Source organism: Trachinotus anak, unplaced genomic scaffold, assembly GCF_046630095.1.
Source record: "Trachinotus anak isolate AG129_WGS33_773 ecotype Australia unplaced genomic scaffold, CSIRO_AGI_Tana_v1 ptg000011l, whole genome shotgun sequence".
In the NCBI taxonomy this organism is placed as follows: domain Eukaryota; kingdom Metazoa; phylum Chordata; class Actinopteri; order Carangiformes; family Carangidae; genus Trachinotus; species Trachinotus anak.
This window is the reverse complement of record NW_027273862.1, coordinates 528,329-547,136: the sequence shown is the minus strand read 5'-3', so window position 1 is coordinate 547,136 and position 18,808 is coordinate 528,329. Positions and strand designations below refer to the sequence as shown.

At 40.4% G+C, this 18,808-nt stretch overlaps 1 protein-coding gene across 4 annotated transcripts in view; it reads left to right on the top strand.

The window, feature by feature from the left end:
• The first annotated feature begins 16,000 nt into the window (after window positions 1–16,000).
• Window positions 16,001–18,808, top strand: part of arnt2 (aryl-hydrocarbon receptor nuclear translocator 2) — a 66,263-nt gene continuing 63,455 nt past the window's right edge. The window contains exon 1 of one of the 4 annotated variants that reach the window (XM_071489632.1): window positions 16,001–16,330. In XM_071489632.1, coding sequence (XP_071345733.1) covers window positions 16,300–16,330 — 31 coding nt within the window. In that variant the 5' untranslated portion in view covers window positions 16,001–16,299. The remainder of the gene's footprint in view (window positions 16,331–18,808) is intronic. The other 3 variants (XM_071489633.1, XM_071489629.1, XM_071489631.1) reach the window with 3 other exon arrangements.

Below are 18,808 nucleotides of genomic sequence, written 5' to 3'. Positions count from 1 at the left end.
CAGACACAGACACAGACAAACACACAGACAGACACAGACAGACAGACAGACAGACAAACACAGACAGGCAGACAGACAGGCACAGACACAGACAAACACAGACAGACAGACAGACAGGCAGACAGACAGAGACAGGCAAACAGGCAAACACAGAATGGCAGACAGACAGACAGACAGACACAGACACAGACACAGACACAGACACAGACACAGACAGGCACAGGCACAGGCACAGGCACAAGCACACAGACAGACAGACAGACAGACAGACAGAGCAGCAGCAAGTTCTTCAGACCATCAGAGCAAAGTGAGAAATATCCACAGATCTGTTGTTGTCATTTATTCCCATGATGCTCCTCTTACATCGTGCACAACAGGCAGGTGTGTGAGTGAGTTACTATGGTTACACCAACACTCGGTGTCTCTGTCGCTGTTTGTATACGTTTACAAAAGTCATGATACATTGTGCCTCTGTAAAATGATATCACTGAAATCTAGTTATATAATGTTAGATTTGTATTATATCAAAATTACATTAATTAAATTAAAACCCTGTTGACCCTCCTTATTGTTGTTGTATAATTCGCACTCTGATCAATGGCACACATTTCCTTATCATCCCTTAGTGATAATTACATTGAAAAACTCAGCATTTTGAAATATATTGATTGTTATGTGTTTTACATTGGGATCCAAAGGTTCCCTCCCACATCGGGGAGAGGAGGAATATTTTCTAATGTGCAGGAAATTGCCATTGTAGACATGGTTATTAGCAACAATGCACTAAAATGCAGGAAACTGAAGACAGAGTGTTGGCAGGCAAGATCACTTTTGGGAACGTGAACACAGAGAGAGAGTCAGAGAGCCAGAGCCCTACAGAAACATGAACTAAGGATTAAAACAGTTGTACACTGTACTCTTTGAGAGTGAAAGATGTCCAGGTCACAAAATACCCAAACAACCAACCAGCTGGAACATACACAGCTATGCATAACATGAAGTACTGTAAAACTGTGGATTTCGTGTCTGTTAGAGAGTCATGGAGATGGAGCCAGACACACTGCACAAACAGTCATCTTTGTGAATGAAGCTGGATTCAACCTGGGAAAGACACACCACAGGGGAAGAAATGTGATTGGACAGAGAACAACTGTGGATGTCCCAGCCCAGAGAGGAGCTAACATCACAATACGAACAACATTGTCCAGTGATGGTTTGCTGCTACATAAACCACTCACTGGCTCCTGCAACACAGAGAGGCTCTTTTCTTGTCTGGCTGCCCTGTGCCAGCAGAGAAGTTGAGGGGCAAGAGACTCCCCTACCATCGTCACTGTGTGGGATGATGCTCCATCACTCAGCTGCAGTCACACACTGGTTTGCTGCACGTCCCAGTACTTTTCCTGCCTCCATACTCTCTCTTCCTAAACCTTCCAGGTGGGAGGTTTATGTGTTTTCACACTGGTCTCAATGCCTTGTCCACTTTTTCAAAACAATTAACACATTCACCATATCAGTAGACTCTGTAAACTAAAGTGTGTATACTTTTGCATTGCTTTGATACAAAGGGCTTTTAATATAATAATTCATGAATACCTCTCTCAGTCACCACCAGCAAAATCCTGTACCGCCACAGCAGACCCTGAACAAAATGGTTCACTTTCTGTTCTAAACCAAACAAACTGGGAACATGCTGCATTTTGAAAGTCCAATGAAACCAAGATCCAACATGCGGATGGTGGTCCACTGTGGTGACCCCTCTCAGGAGCAGCCAAAAGATAACACTTTGTTAATAAATGTCTGATTCAGAAACGTGAGTGAGTTGACCTGCATCAACTGTCAATGGCTCATAAATTCAGGAAGCTGATAAAAAAGTGTGATTTCATACTTCATTTGTTCTAAAGGGCACCTTTGACAGCTAAATCAATCAAAGTACATTTAATTTACCCTCTTAAACACATTTATAATATTTAACATCAGCACAGTGTGATTCCAAACCACAATATTTATATTTATTTTATAAGATATTTATAAGAACAATGCTCTGATCCTAGTCAGCTCTTGGTCTTCCTCTCCTTTGCAAAACATGTGTGTCTAGATGACTTTGCAGTTTGGAGTCAGTGTGCAGCCATTACTCTTATCATCAGTCCTTTTTTCCAATATAATGACCTATTGCACTTTTTAGCCATAGGCGAGCTAAGCAGCTGCCCAGATTGCCACTGTGTGGAAAGATGCCAAAGGCCTCAGTTATACTCAGCTGCAGATGTGTACACAGACAGCTGCATGCACCACAGATGTGTAGCTCCACTCCAAAGTGGGTGAGTTTTCTGTATGAATGTTTATGGGTGAGAAAACCATAGACCTCAGTTGAAATCAAACTGTGTGGAAATGTGGAGCTGCAGAATTTCAAATATACTGTCTATGTTAATAAATAATTTAAAATAAACTGACCACACTGTGTAGGTTTGCAGTGATTTTGACTTAAAGCTGGGGTAGGCAATAAAAAATTTGCATCATCACCTTTCAGCAAATTGTGATTCAAATGGTCTGAGAACAAACTGCATGTCTGCAACTGCTCTTGGCTCTTAATTTTAAAATTCTAGAAAATCTAGCTTTTGATGAGAGACAGATGCAGATGATTGTGCAGGTCCCTTCAGCTGGACTTGTGGACAGGAAACAGGCTGCTCACTTCCTGTAATATCTCAATGTGTTGTAGGTAGATTGACCATGAAAGCAGGCAATGAGTGGCTGTGTTGAATGTTGCTAATAGTTTAGCTTACTGCTAACCGTAGCCAAAGGGTCACGCCTGCAGCTGTGTTGCCTATGTATATAAGTTGCGTACATATGAGGGGAGAGCTGCAGGAGGCCAGGTGATTTTCAAGTTCTGGCTTGTTTTTGTTTTTTTTTATTTCTGACTACAGGTAACACTGCCTCTTCTGCAACTTACTCTGCAACACCACTGCTGCTGTTATAGTACTTGTGTTATATTCATACATATATTTATACACACATCAGAGGAAGAGACAGCACTCAGTTTTACACTTCAAATTCATTCATTCAAATTCATTTCTATGCTAATGTAGTCTAATCTTTTAGTCAGTGCACAGCAGGTCAGCTTCACTTGGGTTAACATTAACAGAGCCTTTTTTACCAAATTACACACCGTTCTCTTTTGGAAACTTTCAAGGAATTAAAAGGAAATAACAGACCCATAAAACTAGAAGAGCACTCAGGGAATGCAGACTTCCACCAATGTCCGCCAATGTCAAACAACATACTCCAGGCTTCAGAGAAGAAAATTCTATTTATATTAAATGATCTGGAGCTGTCTTCAGTTGATTAGTTTCTTCTCCTCCACCACGTTTGGTGCATATTGGTTGAGTACTTTTTGCATAATCCTGCTGACAAATAAACAGATGAGCAAAAACCTCCTTGGTGGATATCCTGCACAGCCTCTCCACAGTGTAACAGTTTTGTCTTCATTTGCACAGTTTTGCACACACTGTATATTGAGGTATTTTGTTTTACCTTCTTATTCATTGTGTTATGGGATTTGTATCAATAAAATGTCTATCTATCTGTCTATCTATCTATCTATCTATCTATCTATCTATCTGTCTGTCTGTCTGTCTGTCTGTCTGTCTGTCTGTCTGTCTGTCTGTCTGTCTGTCTGTCTGTCCGTCCGTCTGTCTGTCTGAAGTCAAATGTTATTGATGGCGTCCAAGAAGAAAGCTATTGCCAAAGAACATGAAACGAAGCCTGATGAAGACTGACAGCACAGTGTTTGGATCAGATGGGGTCCATCATGTTTAGTGTGGACCAGGCCAGAACTACAGTACCACAGTGCCAACTGTGAAACATGAACAAGGTTGGAGTTTACTGATATGAGCTGCATGAGTGCAACAGTTATAAGGGAGATTATATTTATAGATGACACTATGAGTGCAAGTTTGTTTACCCAATTACTGAATGAACATGTGACTCCGAGTGTGAAGAAGCTTGGCAGGAGAGGAATTTTCCAACACAACAATGATCCCAAACAAAGAAGAAAAAAGAGAAAACTATAACCTGTCCCCACACAGAAATCTAAAATTGCACCTTTGGACAAGTGGAAGACTGGTATCATCCACATACAGGACGACTGAATCTGTCATCCAAAGCAAATATACAAAACATTTTTTTTTTTTTAATAAAATAAAACAAAAGACAGTAGTCTCACTTATGAAGGGTGTGCTGACATTTGTTTCATTTTGCTCTTTAATAATAATATATTAATATATTATATTAACACTCAGGCATATGTATCAAGTGTGAAATGAAGGTAAGACTATGCATTCCTCCACTCCAGCTTGTTGTGTATGCACATCTCTAATGTTTTTAGGGAACTGACAACACACAGTGTGAAACTAACATTCAGACACATTTACTCCTATGACTGTTTTGCACAGCACAAACAAACAGGCCTTATTGGAAACACTAACATATTCACATGTAAGCAATTAAATAAGTGGGAATAAAAGTATGTGCATAAGGATGCAAGGCACACCCTAATAACGATGGCTGCTTTGACCTTATTAGAGGACACAGCAAATGACAGAAGTAGAGGGAAACAGATATTTACAGACCACACCAATTTTTCAGCCGACAATGATGACTGACTTATCAGCCACTTGGAACTGCCCGCTGAGTTGGTCAAGCTTTGGAGTGAGTCACGGTGTGGAGTCATGTAGCGTCTGTTCCCTTATAAGTGCAGACCACGTTGGGATTCACGGCAACAAGGGCATTTCAGACAGAACTGGCAGACCGGCCAGGTCTTTCTCAGTAACCCATGAGCTGCACAGGACCATCCGTAAGTCAGCCAGGTATATAAAGTTCCATACCACATGGTTGACCAGGCTATTGACTGCACACACACTGTTGTAAATCAAAGTCACTCCCAGACTGTGTACATTTTTTTTAAATACAGGAGAGCAAGTGGTATTTGTAACATTACTGAACAAAATGCTAATAAAGGGATAAAAGGAAATGTATTTCTATTGTATTTCTGTTGGGATTAAATTATGCTAATACATTTTAAAATTTGTAATTCACTTTTGGTTTGCAAAAGAATTATCTGCAAAGCTATCATTGAGAGGTAAAAATATGAGTTCCTTTTCTTGAATAATGGAAGAATGCTAATTATGAATAAGTAATTTGCTTTTGGTTTTCAAAAGAGTGGTCTGCAGAGCTATTTCTGAGGGTTAAGTATGAAGATTTTTTTTTCCTTTTGATGAGTAGCCTAAATTGATAAGAATGTAGGTCTGTTCAGTCAGTCACTACTTAATACATAGAATGTTGACAGTTTTTTTGTTTGTTTGTTTGTTTTTTGCTGTCTATATTGTTTATATTTATTATATTATGTGTGATGACTTAATAAAAGATACTTCAACAAAAATGCATCTCAGTGGACACAAGGAAAGAGGAACTGGAGCCGTAGCTTTTTTCATCATGTAGCAACACGCCTTCCATTTCCACTGTTGTGGAAGCAGGTTTCCTGTTGTATTAATAATACTGTATGATTTGTGACACTGAAGATTATGCAAACTACCTGTGGAAACAGAGATGGCACCAACAGCAGCTCTAAAATTATTGTTTATTGAAAGTATTATGTGTGTAGAATCTCAATCATATATGAATCATTGTGAACACTCTTTGTAATGTCATTTATTTTTTCTTTGTAAGCCAAAAGGCTTTTCATCCTTTACTCTTTACTCCTGATTGTAAAGTGGCACATTCTGAAATTAACAGCAACATTTCACATTTACCTGCAAACAATGTTAAAAAAAAAAGTTGTGTAAAATTTTTCCAGATTTATAGTAATATTTCTGAATGTTGTCATACTTATTTTTCATTAGAAATAATAATAATACTTTAATGTTAATGTTAAATCTGAATATTTAACATACATCTAAATGTTAAATATAAATGTTGAATCTAAATCTTAGATCTAAATGCAGATATAAATACTGAATTTAAATTAAGTGTTATATATTAAATCTAAATGTTAAATATAAATCTAGCTAATATGCAAATGCACACTGCCAGTCAGTGGAAGTACCAAAATGAAAACTTGATCCAGCACCAGCACGGTCAATCCAGGCTCACATCACTTTACAAAGTATGTCATCATTGCTCCCATTAAGAATGATATTTACTGGTTAAAAATCACTGCAGGGACATAGAGTGAATCCATGTGGTCTCTAGGAAAAGTTAGGATGTGTCAGCTTTAGGAGGTTTCTCTGATCACTTCATTATCTCCTCTCATTTGTCTCTTCACTTGGAGCCCATCTGACAAAGGCCCTGCTACAGAATGTGCATTTAGTTAAATTTACTGAGTATCCATCCACAGCCAGCCTGGGGTTTCAGATAAGTCACCACACTGTGTGAAAACCAGCAGAGACAAAGTGCACTGAGATAAGAATCTGAAAATAAAACTGCTGGATTTGTTGAGGTGGTTCTTGGACAATAAAAAATAGATGAATAATGACAATGTAAAGATTCTCTGCAAAAACTTTAAAGAATAGTTCAGGATTAATTGTTTTCCTGTCATCACCAGATTAATTGCTGAGATCTGGGAAAACAATAACATAGTCCAACAGGTAAAGACACGTGAGCAGTCAGACAGTCAGACAGGTTGAAAACAAACCTCAAGGTCAGGCAGACTTACAACAAAGAGAAAACAAAGTAAATTGTAACAGTATTATCCAAACTGTCTGCTGCAAACTCACCTCCTGCTCCAACTTTGACCAACTAATAGCTGAATTTTGAACAAAATTTATGCTGATCTCAAGATGAAGAAATGCCAGAATTTGGACATACAGCCACCATCCTGCACAGGGCTTCATACATGCATGCAACATAGCCAACAAAGGTGCAGCTGTGAGCCTTTGGCTACAGTTAGCAGTAAGGGACATGCACACACATCTGCATTTGTAGAACAGCCAATAGGGATGCTCTCTCTTTCTCTTTGATTGGTCAGAGTTTCCTGTTACAGGCTAGATTTTCTATAGCCCGAAAACAGAGGAGGTGCAGACGTCCAGTTTGCTCTCAGACCACTTGAATACAATATACTAAAATGTGATTATGGAATTTTTGCCCACTGACACAAAAACATGACTGTCTAACTCAGCTATGGTTTAGTTCCTCTTGACTAACATGCTGTATATAAAACCTTTTGGTGCATATTTCTTTACTGTATTCATCCATTCAGTTAAAATGAATTACATTTTTTAACTAAGGAGAGGTTGTTGGTCAGTGGTTGTTTAGGTTTGTTTTGTTTTTTTTCCTTTGCCCTGGCCACACCATGGGAGACAGTAGTCTTTATACACTGATCTGTGAATAAGCTCCTCAGCAACCTCCGATTGGCTCTTTCACTGTTCCCTAGTTTTTATGTTAATACATAGGATGATGCAGATTGAGATTCATATATTGCAGTGATCTCAGGAGGCAGTACAAGATGCTCATCCTATATCCCTCCACATTGTTTTACCTAATCCTGCTGCAGTCTTTACGTTAATTTGATAGCATTTGTGCCATATTCAAAATGCTACACAAATGTTATTTGTTATGTTATTTATAGTTACCGGTAAGAATGTTGTATGTAAACGTGACCAGGGTGCTTATTCAGACATAAGACTGACATGTTGACCCTAATCTGAAGTGTGTTATAAGTATTATGAATTGTCACATAGTGGAGTGGTAGTAATTTGCGCTGTCGCCTCACAGGGAGAAGGTTCTGGCTGTGAACCTGCCGGCTGCCTGGTGCCTTTGTGTGTGGAGTTTGTATGTTCTCCTTGTGCCTGTGTGGGTTTCCTCTGGGTACTCTGACTTGATCCCACAATTCAAAGACTTGCAGGTTAGGTTAATAAGCGTATGAATGTGAACATGTTGTTTGTCTCTCTATGTCAGACATGTGATAGACTAGCGTCCTGTCCCTCCCTGTCCCTCGACCCATGTCAGCTGGAAATGGTTCGTAACCATAAAGGATTAAGCAGTATAACAAATTAATAAATGGTACCGAGCCACTAGGAGAGCATAATATAAAGAAAACTATCCATTCTGACTCCCAGTCTCTTTCTACCTTTCTAACCTGCCTGCTGAAACCAGAAAGTTTCCTTTAAGAAAGGTTTGACTGAAGCAGATCATTTTTGAAGTGTAAAAAGATATTTAATGATGCTGCACAGAGAGGAAAATTTAAGTGCAGACACTGCACTGATAAAACTGCAGGATTCAAACTCTCCCATTCAGAATGGATTGTGCCTGTTTTTACATTTGCTTCAGTCATCTTTTTCTCTAAGCTGTCCCATGGAAGGTAAGTGAAGTTCAGCTCTGCTCTGCATCACATCAGAAATCTGCTCTTTGTCTGCTGGATGTCTCAACTGTTTGCTAATATGTGAACCATAACAATTTTATAAGATAATAATATGGCAATACTGCCCCACATAATGGGCCTATAAATACACTTTTAAAAATCATATCTTTTTTAAATTAATCTAATTTTAAGCAAAGGGAGTCAGATTAGAGAACCATGGGTTGTTTTGGAAGGTGGTGACGGCATCTTTTCATTTAGTTTGGAGGATTTGTTGATTTTCTGTATCGGCTGAAGGTGATGCTGCAACAATTAGCTTTTTTTACTGGCTTTTTAAGAAGCAGAACCCCCGCAAAGCAGCCGGTCCTGACTCTGTCTCTCCATCATCCCTGAAGCACTGTGCTGATCAGCTGTCTCCAGTGTTCACAGACATCTTCAACACCTCACTGGAGACCTGCCACGTGCCAGCCTGCTTCAAATCCTCCACCATCATCCCTGTCCCCAAAAAACCAAGGCCCACAGGACTAAATGACTATAGACCCATTGCCCTGACCTCTGTGGTCATGAAATCATTTGAGCGCCTTGTCCTGTCCCATCTCAAATCCATCACTGACCCACTCCTGGACCCCCTGCAGTTCGCCTACAGAGCCAACAGGTCTGTAGATGACGCCGTCAACATGGCTCTCCACTTCATCCTCCAGCACCTGGACTCCTCAGGGACCTATGCCAGGATCCTGTTTGTGGACTTCAGCTCTGCCTTCAACACCATCATCCCGGCTCTGCTGCAGGACAAGCTCTCCCAGCTGAGCGTGCCTGACTCCACCTGCAGGTGGATCACCGACTTCCTGTCTGACAGGAGGCAGCACGTGAAGCTAGGAAAGCACGTGTCTGACTCCCAGACCATCAGCACTGGAGCCCCGCAAGGCTGCGTTCTTTCTCCTCTGCTCTTCTCCCTGTACACCAACACCTGCACCTCCAGCCATCAGTCTGTCATGCTCCTGAAGTTTGCAGACGACACCACTCTCATTGGACTCATCTCTGATGGCGATGAGTCTGCCTACAGGTGGGAGACTGAGCGTCTGGTGACCTGGTGCAGGCAGAACAACCTAGAGCTAAACGCTCTGAAGACAGTGGAAATGATAGTGGACTTCAGGAAGAGAGCAGCCCCACCCACCCCCATCTCCCTGTGTGACTCCCCCGTGGCTACCGTGGAGCATTTTCGCTTCTTGGGAAGTACTCAAGTAGTCAATTACAGACAGATAATTAAATGTCAGCCATTTTGATAACTGGTGAATTGATCAAGTCATTTATCAAAGGCAAATGCCAATGCTCCTTTCAGCTTCTCCAGTGTGAGAATATTTTGTTTGTCTCTGTTAGTGAATATTTGGAGGGGTTGGACTGGTCAGACAAAACAAGACAAGTGAACACATCACCAGGGCTCCAGGACATTGTAATGGGCATATTGTGACATATATCTGACACCCTTTAGAATAAATCAACTAATGTATAATGAAAACAATCATTAGCTACAGCTCTAAACGGATGTATAACATCCTTTTTATTACTATATAAACTAATCACTCTCCTTAGAGAATATAATGTGTTTCTGATGTCCCAGTGGTGCTGCGCAATCACACGAGGTTGCCTGTGAAACCACCTCCCTGTGTTCCACAGTCTTGGAACATTTGACTGATCCAATCTGGGATTTAATGTTGTCTCTGGCACAAGTAAACTCAGCCCAGAAAAATCACTTACAGTTCGTATCTATGCAACTGATTCCACACTCCACTGCACAAATTTAATTACCTCAGAACACAACTGAACCTTATACACACTTGTCAAACCTCTTAGATGTCTGCTGGAAAATACTCACACAGACACTTCAGAACATTACTGACTGTTATCATTCAGCACAGCCTGTATCACGTCATCCACTAACAAATGGAAAACTGTTGCCTGTGTAATGCAGAGAAAGACAAAGAGCCAGCAGCCAGAGAGAGGAATCTGAGGGCTTCTTACCTGCTTCCCTTACATCCTGCGCGGCTGCTGAAGGTTGGACAGCTCTCGGTCTGCACTGAGGAACCGCTACGAAATAGAGGGAGGAGAGGGAGAGGGAGGGAGAGAGGTGAGGAGTCGAGGGAGCGTGGTCAGTTAATGGAAAGGCTGGATAGAGGGGAGGCAGATGGGAAGAAGGGGGCAGATGGATGGAGAGCGGAGGGGAAAGAGTCACTGCTGCCTGCTGCATCCCCTCTTGCATACTGAGCCCCACAAACTAAGCAGAGCAGAGTGCTGCACTCATCCCTGCTCCTGCTCCACTCTCACTCCCTGTGTGTGCAGCTGACTGTGTATTTTATGGGAAAGATGCAGCAAGTGTGTATGGCATCATATCTGCTGAACTGTTAACTGGGGCTGTGAGATACCCCAGTTAAGGATGTGTGTGTGGGCTTGTGTCTTTGTAGCATAGAGAGATATTCAAACCAGATGTCGTGCACCATTGCTTCTACAAGGATGTATTTGGCATTTCAGTTTTGGATAAAGGTTAGAATTAAGATTGGGCTTGGTCAGGGGAGAAATTAATAAACATAAAGGAATAAAGTCTGGTGATATTCTACCTTTTTTCTTATTGTCAACAAATCCCATAAAAAGACCAAAACCAAAAATGAATGGATCCCACTAACAAGGTTTTTGTTTGTGAATGTGATATATCTCATTCTTCTGTGCCACAACACTGTTGCACTGGGCGACACGTTCTTTCATTATCATGAACACACACACTGTCGTTGATTTTGGGTCAAACCTCAAACAGAACCAGAGCTGCTTCAGCTCAGACATGTTCTCAGGTTGTCTGGTGTGAGCTGGTTAATGGCGTACACATATGTAATCTATGTACATATATTGAATCTCCATGTATGGAATATATGTACATATGAAATAAAAACGTAAAAATGTAATGTAAAAATATGTATAATATATAAAAACCAGAAAAATCTGAAATTGGAACAATTTCATATACTGACATATATTTCGTGTCCATACAAATATCTATGTTTATGTATGTATGTTCATATTGTAGATATATGTTACATAAATACATATCCATCGCCTGTCAATATACTTTATATTGATATAATTTACAGTACAGTCCAAAAGTCTGAGACCACTTTCCCAGTAATTTTTTAAAATTGGAAAAACATATATAAGCATACAGAATTTTTATATGTATGTTGTTTTAATAAACATAGTATATATAAATTAAATATATATCATTAACATATATGGTTGCAACATGTTGTAACATAAAACAATTCATCATATAAATATTTTTCAACATATGTTCATATACAAATTTTACTATGGGTATTTCATATATGTAACAAACATATATCTTCATATATCCAGAAGATGTATATATGTGATAATAATATATCCCCTTACATGTGACATTTATGGAAACTTCACGATATATGGACATTTTGATATATGGACATTTATATCATATAATAGATTTCTGTACTTCTTCTGGCCTCTGACTGTGTCACTCCACAAGGTGGATTTTCTTTGTCTGAAGTCAGTCTGTAGTAGATTTACTTTGATGTTTAGGGTCATTATCCTGCTGCATCAGCCAACTTCTACAGAGTTCAGCAGGTGGAGGCACCCTGTGAGAGACCTTGATAAACTTGAGAATGAATTTCCCCTTCAGTGACGTTGAGCTGTCCAGGCCCAGATGCGGGAAAAGCCCCAAATCATGTTGCCCTCCACAGAACTTCACCATTTGGTTTACTTTTTCATGCTGGTATGCACAGAAGCACTCTGTCCGGAGAGGCAAACCAGAAAAATGCTTGGGGTCCAAAGGGGAAAATTTGCCCCTTATATTGGCACATTTTGCAATGACAATTACATACACCCTCAAACCTCCCATAAAAATACCAGACAGTGCACTGCTGTTGCCTCAAAACCTCCCTAAGTAGAGGCCTAATGACGTGTGCTGTAGCTAGCGTCTTTCCATTGTATGTGATGCTTTCAGAGAACATCTGTAAATTGTCTTAAGGCGTCTGCATACTGGGGTCAGGGGTGGGGTTCAGGGGTCTTTGGGACTTTTTTGCCTGGGGCCCCACAGAGTATTGGATTGCCACTGGGTATGCAGTGTCTTTGTTTACACCATACATAGTGCTGCATGTTCTCTCTAAACAATTCAAGCTTAGTTTCATTAATACACAAACTTTTTTCCAGTAGCGGGTTAACAGAAAACTACCATATAAACTCTATAAGGATAAGCGGTATGGCCAATGGATGGATGGATGGATTTTGATGAATAAAAAAATGAAAATGGCATGAACACGCAAGACACATTTATACACAAATGCAGGATATACCAAAGAGTTCACAGCTGCCTCTGTATCTGTATTAAATCCAAAACGTTTTACCATATTATGCAATTAGCCATTTCACCATTTAACCAATTCCATAAGGGTGATAACCAACCACAAACCTTTATAACACACCACAAACTTCAGCCTCTATGTAGAACCAAATCGGCTCTCCTACATGTCCTTTTATATTTTACACAGGCAGCCCATACATATCATTTAAAATGGGGGGAGCAAAGCTTCCTTTCTTTGTGTCATCTTGTACAGAAAACTTATTACTAAACAATGCTGTGAGTTCCTCTACAGAAAATATTGAATGAGAATCTCTTAAATAATAAGACTATTTAACTATGAATGCCGGCATTTTCTTTATCAAAATAAAATCTTGAATGATTGACATTTTTTGTGTTATTTTTTAATGTGATCAGATCATGTTTGTGAGAGGAAACCGGAGTACAGGGAGTAAAAAAAAAGACAGACATGGGGAGAACAGACAAACTCACAGAAAGAAGAGAGGAAGAAGTTGCTGGTTTCTTCTTTCTGTGAGGTTGCAGTCCTGAGCCCCTGTGTTGCCCTGAAGGGGGGGAGGGGACGGGAGAAGAGTGGGGGCAGAGGGTGAGGATGTTAGGGAGGATAAGGAGAGAGGAGAGAGAGAACAGGAGGAAGGAGAACATGGGGGTTAGGAGCAGAGGTACAAGTTACCTTGGGAGGTCGGAGGGAGAGCTGCTCCCGCCAGTTCTCCCAAAGAGCTGGAGGATTCATCTTCATGAAGATTTCCTCTTAGGTTTCTTTGAGCCTCCTTCACCTGCTTTTCCACATCCATAAATCTGCAGCCTTCAGGTGGGAGGTTTCCTACCTGTGCTCAGCCAGGAGACAAGATCAGTGCTCCTCCCGCTGGTGACGTGACAGTTTCAGGTTGTATTCAGCCTGGGCCAGCGTGAGCTGGACCCTCCCTAGCGAGGCAGGTCTCAGCCTCCTCCATCTTCTGGGTTTCAGCTCTGAGAGCTTCCTCCAGCTCTTGTATTTTTCTGGCAGCGTTTTTTTTTAGTTGGACAGCTCATCGTCGACGAACGACCCCCTCAGTTATTTCACATTTCACCTGGTAAATCTCCTGGATGGGAACACTGTTCTTCCTCCAGAGCTGATATTTTCTTGTCCTTCTCACCCATGGTCCGAGCTCTCAGGTATCTGAAGAGAGCTTGTTCGGTCATATCCAAATCCATACCAGGTTGTATTCTTCTTTCTGTGAGGCTGAAGGATTGGGTCTGACCTCAGTCTGGTCTTCACTTGTATCTCTCTTGCTCTTCTCCTGTCCCTCTTCTTTTGCTCTGTTAATGGAGCACTCTGGGTTGCAGAAAAATTGAGCTGCAGTCAGGGTGCAGATTTTTTTGGTTGCATTAGTGGTAGTAACATATCGTGAACATATAGTATAGGTTTATAATGAATACTGCCCTGTGTAATTTCATGAATATTTATACTGTACCTCAGGTTCTGTGCAAAGGCACTGGTCTTAACTGGAATAAATCAGACATAAGACCATATTGTAAGCGGTCACTGCCCACCCTCCACCCTTGCAGGATTTGGTTTCTCTAAATGTTTACCTGATATCTGCTATACATTTTTTTGACCACTCAGAAATCCAATCAGGGGAGAGGCTCAAAGCCTCTCTACTGATTGGTTCACTGACCTGTTGTTACTAGAGCTCCTGAGAGAAGCCTGAGAGAGGGGACGTAAAACTACACTGAGATGGTTTTTGGGTCTTAAAACCACAAATGTATCATCTGATGGAGATCAACACAACACACAAATAAAATACAGAAGAAGTGTGAAGTACGGGACCTTTAAAACATAAGCCTAACAAGTGTCAGTTGTAACTCTTTCTAAATAATCTAATAAAATTCTTCACAAAACCTTTCATGTGTTTCAAAGAGGAAACTCTGTTCAATAGAATCAAAGACTTTGGCTTCATCCAACAAAAAACCTATTGTTTGATAAACTGAGTCAAATACAAAGTATTTCCTAAAGTATCACCTAATATTATCAGAGCTGTAACGATTTGGGTTAAAGATGGACTGGTTCATGTGGATTATGCTTCTAATGATCTTTGTCATACAGTTTGCAAGAACCCTTGCCACAAACTTTTGGTCACATTTAAGAAGAGAAATAGTCTGATTACCAGTAGGATCCAACGCATCTTTCCCTTTTTTACAGATGAACGATATAACCACAGTGTGCCTTGAATGCCATAAGGACCCAGTTTTAAATGCACCATTACACCTCAAGCAATAAAGAGCTTCCAATAATATCTTCAGATGTTTTCTGAAAATTGTCTAACCCAGTGGCATGCTTTCAGTCACCCAAGAGATCTTGTTTCTTTTTTTCTATTGGTGCCTCCAAGAGGTCTCTATCACCGTTGGAGAGTTGATGAAGTTTAAAATCAGCAAATAAAGCTGTCAAACACAGGAGTGCTATAGAATGATCAAAACCTTTACTTATCTGACCTGGTTTTTTTTGCCCGTTTCCTGGTATGTTAAAGTAGTTCAAAATGGGTCACACTCTGCTTTCTTATGAGACAATTTATTTAGTTGGTAATGATCTTATTCGGCATGGACCTGGCTTTTATTTGAAAGTATAAAGTTTCATCTATTTTAATTTTGTTGTGTCATTTAGCTGATTTCTAATTAGCTGGATTCATCTTAAGTATATTTGAGTAAATCTACAGTGTTGGAGCATGATCCGAGATCTATCTATATTTCCTCCAGGATATTGTGGCAGACAGAATAATCCAGTAATGATGGAGCAATAATTGAATCCATGTCTGGATTAAAAAGAAGGTTCTTGTGTAACCACTATTGGTTATGTATAAACAGGAGTTTGGTCTGGTTCGTGATATGATTATGTTGATTATTTTATCGTTGAGTATGTTTCACATTCATCAGACTTTGCCATAATAGAATTCTAGCCCTATTTTCTAATAAATCACCCTTTATAAAGGGCAAATTGTAAGTTTTTTTTTTTTTTTTTTTGGGGGGGGGGGGGGGGGGGCAGCTCACCAGCAGAGGACAAGAGAGTGGTCCACAACTGGACAGCTCGGTGGAAGGGGGAGGTGTGCAGTGGATTGAGAAGAGTATTATAAAGTTATATCGAAACACAAACAACTTAGAAAGCAACGTTAACTTTAAACACTGTGCAGCGTTACATTCAAAACGCCACAAATATTTGCATTACATTCATCAACGCACCAGTCGCCCTGTACAACATTAATTTATTCAAGCGACCCTAAAATCTCGCGGTGCTACCATTCAGACATCTTGCATTTTATTAAGTCTGGTCTTGGTGAAAATCTCCTTAAACATACATTATATACATATATGTGAGTATATACATATATTCCACACAGAAACAGCCTTTACTGTTGTTTTTTAATCCAGATTATTTGGAACTCTGCGTGAACGGATGTGAGGCGGTTGGACCGAGCCTTGCGTGCCAATCCCGCGGAGTTTACACGGTCTCTCACGGGGGCTCTGTAGCCGTATTGTGCGTCATCTCCATCGCTGCCGTTCTGTTATTTTTCTCCGCTGAGGCAATATGGCAACTCCCGCCGCGGTCAACCCGTCCGGTAAGTCAGTATGCAGTCTGCTGGTGGGGACAGAACCTGTACTAATGCTGCCTAGAAAACAGAAAAAGAGAAGCGGGTTTTTGTTTAGACCGATGCTGAAGAGGGTTGAAGCGCCGACAGGCCGCCGGAGCCTGGCTCAAGCATCCATCCCCCTTCCCCCACAGAGCCGCCGTTGACAACACGGCTATTTTTCCCGGCTTGTGTAGTTGTACTTATGTGGCTGAATGTCAAAACGACTTGATTGTTGTGTAATTTTGTGCATTTATGCCCCTTTGCGGCTGCATTTTTGTTTCTGTTGTTCTTAGTAAAGCTAGGCTAATGTGTTCGTTTCGCCGACCCGTTGCTTTCCTCTCCCTGATACAAAAGGTTATTTTGCATATCCTTGCTCTACCGCATCGCCCTTCATTTATGTGTTACATCGGAGACATTTCAACATCAGATGTCCTAACAGGGAAGCAAGCTGACGGCGTCGCTTATATCTGTATTTCTCTGTTCACCGCCTGTTGATTCTTTACTGCATAGAAAGGGTTTAACGCGTTATATTCGCCATGGTGTGTACCGCTTTCATGGACGGAGCCAAATGCCAAACCATATTTAAAATCTAGCAGTGTGATTTGGCATGTCCTGTTGACTTGACGTGCGTATCATAACAAAATAACAAACATTTCACGTTTCGTTTGAAGTCATTTTGAGATCCTGCGTCTAGCCACACTGACACGTGTTTAATAATATCTAAACTTTGAGAATTGATGGACCTGCTGTGGACAGAATCCTTCCAGTGGGGAATTGTGGGAATCAGTTATAAAAGTTTGGATTGAACTGAAATTCTTGCTGGTTCACGTGTACGTGGATTTACTTGAAATCGATGTCAATATTTAACAAAGGAGGTCTAGTGCCATGTCCATTACCCAGCAAACACAGAAAGTATGAACTGTTAAATGCTTAAATGGAGTCTGGCTAACCAGGTGATAATGGTGAGGATTGTGATTTCGCTCATGTGAATTTACTGGTATGGGCTTGTAGAGGGAAAAGCACACTCAACTTCTCTTATTTCCAGATACTCTGTAACCATCTTGCTATCATTACATTGTTTCCAATGAGCTTGACAATTAGGCAGCATTCAAAGAATGCAGTTAATAATTTTACTATGGACCCAGTGAACTGCCAGGGCAATAAATTAAGTGAATTACAAATGAATGAAGTAATTGTACAAAATGTACTGTACATTTCTCTGTCTGTGAACAAGCCTTAAAAAATTATTGTTCAACAATATTACCTAGCTTTATCAGCTATTATTAACAGGCCTTGATAAATATTTGGGTAAAAGAAAATAACACCTAAAGGATCAGTCCACACTGGGAAAGAGTGGCAAAGTAATTATTCTTGTGTAGAGGACAGAGTGTCAGAGTTTCAGGGACCTCCATATGAAAACAGGTCAACCGTACTCACGCTCTGTGTCACTTCATTGGCAATGTAAATGAAATTTGAATATAAATAAAGAATTTGCTGGTTATTAGCACCTTTGTTGCATACAGAGTGTTTAGATGAGGTGCTGTTAGAATGAACAATGAACAGATGAGAAAATTACCCCCTCAGATAACAGAAGGGCACAGTGAGAAGACGGAACATAATCCTGCCTCCTTCTCTTGTTGAAAGATAAGGTGGTCTGTCAGTCCTTGCAGATGAGATGAGAAAGCAGCACCATACCTTCCAGGCCGGGGACAAGCCTGTTACTTTAACTATTATTTCTTGCATGTTATTGCTTGTTGTAATGTAGTGACCCACTCAGATGTTTGGCAGAAGCGTGCAGTGAGAGCTACGTGCAGCTCTTCTATCCAGTGATGACACCCAGTCTGAATTAACTCATGCCTAATGCTGCTGTAGCCAGAGGAGGACAAAGTTAGCCTGATCTGTGATCAGCCTTGCTGTTTCCGCTGGAGTGGTAATGCAATCAGGTGTGTTGGCCTCAGACCAGATTCCCAGGGTTGTGGGATCGCTGTGTCATTGAAGGATTATCTCCAGCTGGTTGTCACCCAGATCCAATTGCTGTAAGAGCATGTAAAACTTGACAAGTGAAATGATCTAATGAGCGTTGCGTGTTTAGAGAGGAAAAAGATGATTTCAGGTTCATGAAATAAACAGATCAAACTGCAGTATGAAGAGAAAATTAAAGGTACGGAAAGCCAGCAGAAAATGCTTGCTCAGATTCTTTGTCTTGTTTCTTCTCTGATCAGAATGTTCCTGATGTAAATTATAGTGTATTCTTAGTGTCAAAATGATTTTGCCATTGATCAGTTTGTCAGTCAACAGAAAATGAATAAAGAAATATATTGATAATTGATTCATTATTGAAGTAATTTTGATTTGCTGCCTTTTGCTGAATACCTTTGACTTAGATACTCATGATCGCCAGACAGTTGAAATTGTGATGGTCATCTCTCACTATTTTCTGACATTTTCTAATCAATTTATGAATTA